At 31.2% G+C, this 3,612-nt stretch overlaps 1 protein-coding gene across 1 annotated transcript; it reads right to left on the bottom strand.

The window, feature by feature from the left end:
* Window positions 1–380: 380 nt before the first annotated feature.
* NUDX25 (nudix hydrolase homolog 25) lies at window positions 381–2,459 on the bottom strand. Its single transcript, XM_079038341.1, has 6 exons — window positions 2,232–2,459; window positions 1,393–1,443; window positions 1,137–1,229; window positions 961–1,058; window positions 760–871; window positions 381–650 (listed from the first exon to the last, which is right to left on the bottom strand). Exons 1-6 carry the CDS (start codon window positions 2,295–2,297, stop codon window positions 543–545), a joined length of 528 nt encoding a protein of 175 aa, XP_078894467.1. The 5' UTR covers window positions 2,298–2,459; the 3' UTR covers window positions 381–542.
* Window positions 2,460–3,612: the final 1,153 nt, after the last annotated feature.

Here is a 3,612-nt window from a genome sequence, read left to right as displayed (position 1 = left end):
AGTATGCAAAACTCACCTAGTACAAACTCTCTCTATACGTCTTGGGTTGTATTTTTCTACGTACATCTTTGAAATTGATGTAGGGTCAACAATCTCTAAAAACCGTTTTAAAAAAAAAAAAAAAAAAAAAAAAAAGAGTTATCGCCAACTAACTAAAAAAAATATTCAACAATACTAGAAAATATAGAAAAGTCAGATATTGTGACGAAGCTCTCAATCTCATCAAACAAAAAGCAATGCAACCCCATAAGTATCCACAAATATTTATTATTATTATAAGTGTCCAATTTAGGTGAAAAACCAAGTTTTTCAAATAGAGATATAGCAAATACATCATCATATTCATCTACAAAATCGGCCACCAAAGAATAAAAGCAATATAGTTGAATTTAAGCAACATTTCATTACGAATAAACGGACACCTAATCTGAGAAAGTTTTAATCTTATCACATTCATGTACAAGGAGAGCAAGTAGAGCTAAATTGCAACAATTACTATAAAATATAAATAAATAAACACCAACCTCATTTCACATTTTTGTTCACCATTTGGTCGATAAGCATTTGGCTGCACCTTTTCCACCTTCATGTAAGTGAGGTTTGAATGTTCTTATAACCTCCTCATATGTTGGCCTTTTATAATCCACAGCCTATTATTATTATTATTATTATTATTATTATTATTATTGCATGTTTCATATAAACAAGTTTACAATAAATAAAACATGAAGAAAAGATGGATTAATAATAATTATTAACCTGTTCAATGACTTCTTCAGGAGTTGTCCATTTCCACTCTGAAAATTCTGGATCAACTTCACCACTTGACAAATTGATTTCACTTTCATCTTTTGTTAGTCTCATCAGGAACCTATTAATTATTTATTCATGGTGTGTGTTATTAAAGAGGAATTGATGATTTCTTTTAGCATTTTTGTTAAGACTTGAGAAGAAATTTACCATTTTTGTGCTTGTCCATGCCATTCACCTCCTCCCCATAAACGATTCACTTTAGCTTTAACAGCAGGAGGGAAATCATAAGTCAGCCATTTTGGAACCTAAAGAAAACATACTTTACATTTAGAAATATAATTATCAAACACAAATATATATAAAAATTTGAATCTAATTCTGACCTCTGCGATTATTTCAGCAGAAACCACTCCAGTTTCTTCTCGAAGCTCCCTCACTGCTGCAGAAGTAGGCTCTTCTCCCTCTTCAATCCCCCCCTAACAACAAAGCTTTTATCAATTTTACAAAATAAATGAAAAATATAAAGAGGATTTGGTCATGAGAAAGTAAGCCACAAGTTTTTGAATCTAGAAATCAAAGGAAGTCCAAATCATTGATAAACAGAAAGTGATGAAAGCAATTTAGAGTGTAGCGTCTCACCTGAGGCATTTGCCATGCTCCGGGTACATTTAACCTTGAAGCCACGAACACCTGTAGATAAGAGAAGTGGATGTATCGTTCATTTAAAAATATGAAATCAATAATATATAACACAGGAAAAATTAAAATTAAGTAGGTTTTATCTGGCCCGAATCCAATTAAACTTGAATGATTGAGAAGTTTATAACTAATTAAATATTCAATCACACAATCTTCTCCAGATCCGATACAAAACCATAAAGACCACATGCAGAGGACTAGAAAATTACATAGAAGATGAATAAACAAATAGGCTCAAGTTAAAATGAAACTTCGTTGAGAAGGCTCATCAATTCATCACACACTTTTTTAAAAGAATAAATCTCATCAAACATTGTTCAAATAGAGCTATCAACCATCTAATCAATCACCTGATAAACCTATTAAATCACTTCCTTACATTTCAAGATACGAAATGATATAAGTTTTTCCTATCTTCAATTATATCATTTTTAAAATATACAAAAAGCACAACTAATAATAAAAAAGAACTTCACAGAGTCGCAAGCGAAAAGCAAATCATGTTTGGCTTCGGTTTCCAAAATCAATCAGAAACGTATATATCTAATTTCAAAACTGATGCCTTATAAGTAACAGCGGATCGTAATATCAAACACGAAATCGAAATAAAAGGAGATGAAATCACTGATACTGAATCCAAGTCCAGCATCTACAATACAAAAATTAACAGTGCAATACTAGCGTAGTATGAACAGAGTAATTAACATCCATTAACAAACTCTAATCTCTAGGCCTCATAACTGTATATACAATGAAAATTACAGCAAAGGATTAGTTACCAGATTATCGGAATTGATGAGACAAACGCCGACGTTCGGCCGGTAACCGGCGGGCAGATCGTCCATAGAGTTGATGTTTTTAGAGAGAGAGAAAGTTGAGAGAGAGAGAGAGAGAGAGAGAGAGATTGTGAAGAAAGTCAATGAAATGTCAGTAGAAGAGCGTGTGGGTGTGTATATATATACTCCGAAAATAGATGCAGGGGAAGAGTCTGTATGACGGTGAAGATGACGGAGGACGCGAGTGAGATTATCGTGCGCACCCTTGGGGTTGAAAAAGAGAGGATCCGATGCTTGCTGCCCCACTTTCTTATCTTGAACCCTCCAGTAGTCTGCTTTAAATCTAAGTCAAAAACAATTTTATCAATTATTCGATTTAGCTTTATCTTTTTCAAGTAAATATCCGCGTATTAGTTTTTTTAAGTCATAGTCAAGAATATGTTACGCAAAATATAAAGGTGTTTGGTTTAACTTTTTACAGCCAAAAGCTTTTTTAGAAAAAAAAAAATAAATAAGCAAAAAATGTTTGATAAAACTAATTTTAAAAGCTACTTTTGGAGTTTTTATACAAGGAAAATCAACTTTTTGAAAAAGTCAGAAAATCTTGATTTTTAGTAACTTTTCCAAAAAAGATTTTTGGGCTTAAAAAAGCTAAGCCAAACACCCCCATAGAAAGCTTTGTAAAACACATAAAATAGAATAAACCGGCAATCTTTAAAATGAGAAAATAACCAAATTGAAAATATTCACCCCAATATTATATTTATTTTCTTGAAAATAATTTTAAGAAAAAAGCAATATTTCCTTACCATTTGATAATAACCACGAAATTTCAAAAGTTATGATTTTTAACAATTTTTCTAAAACAGTTTTAGGATCCCGACTAGGATTGTATGATTTATCAATTTTATCTCATTTGACCTTACCATTATTATTCTTTATATCATTTTCAAGTTTTTAGTTTCTAAACCTTACAAATGTGTCATTTCTATTCAAAAAAAAGCTCATGATTAGAACAAAAGAAGTTCATTTAAATTGAAACTAAAATTGAGCCTAAAAAATCATTCATTTAATTCTAATTTAGTATTTTAGATCGCAGAAAGTCTCATCAAATATTAAAACTCCATACATTTATCTTGAAGTAAGCAGTACATCCCACAAGAGGTTAGGCTCTTTTGTAATCTTGTGTCTTTAGGTGTATATGTGGTAATAATTATCTTATTTCTTCTCCTGCTTAAAATGTTTACTTTCTTAACTGGTGTGGTTTTCATCTACAAAGATCATGGTTATTGTTTAAGAAGTTAAAGTTCAATCCCGCAATCGATGTCTTAATCAGTATTACGTTATAATGGTCATCATACAAACAAGACATTATGAGCAAACT

This window comes from Lactuca serriola, chromosome 4 (assembly GCF_051521515.1).
Source record: "Lactuca serriola cultivar US96UC23 chromosome 4, Lser_US96UC23_V15, whole genome shotgun sequence".
NCBI lineage: Eukaryota > Viridiplantae > Streptophyta > Magnoliopsida > Asterales > Asteraceae > Lactuca > Lactuca serriola.
The sequence above is the reverse complement of the archived record's forward strand: the minus strand, read 5'-3'. Positions and strand labels throughout refer to the sequence as shown.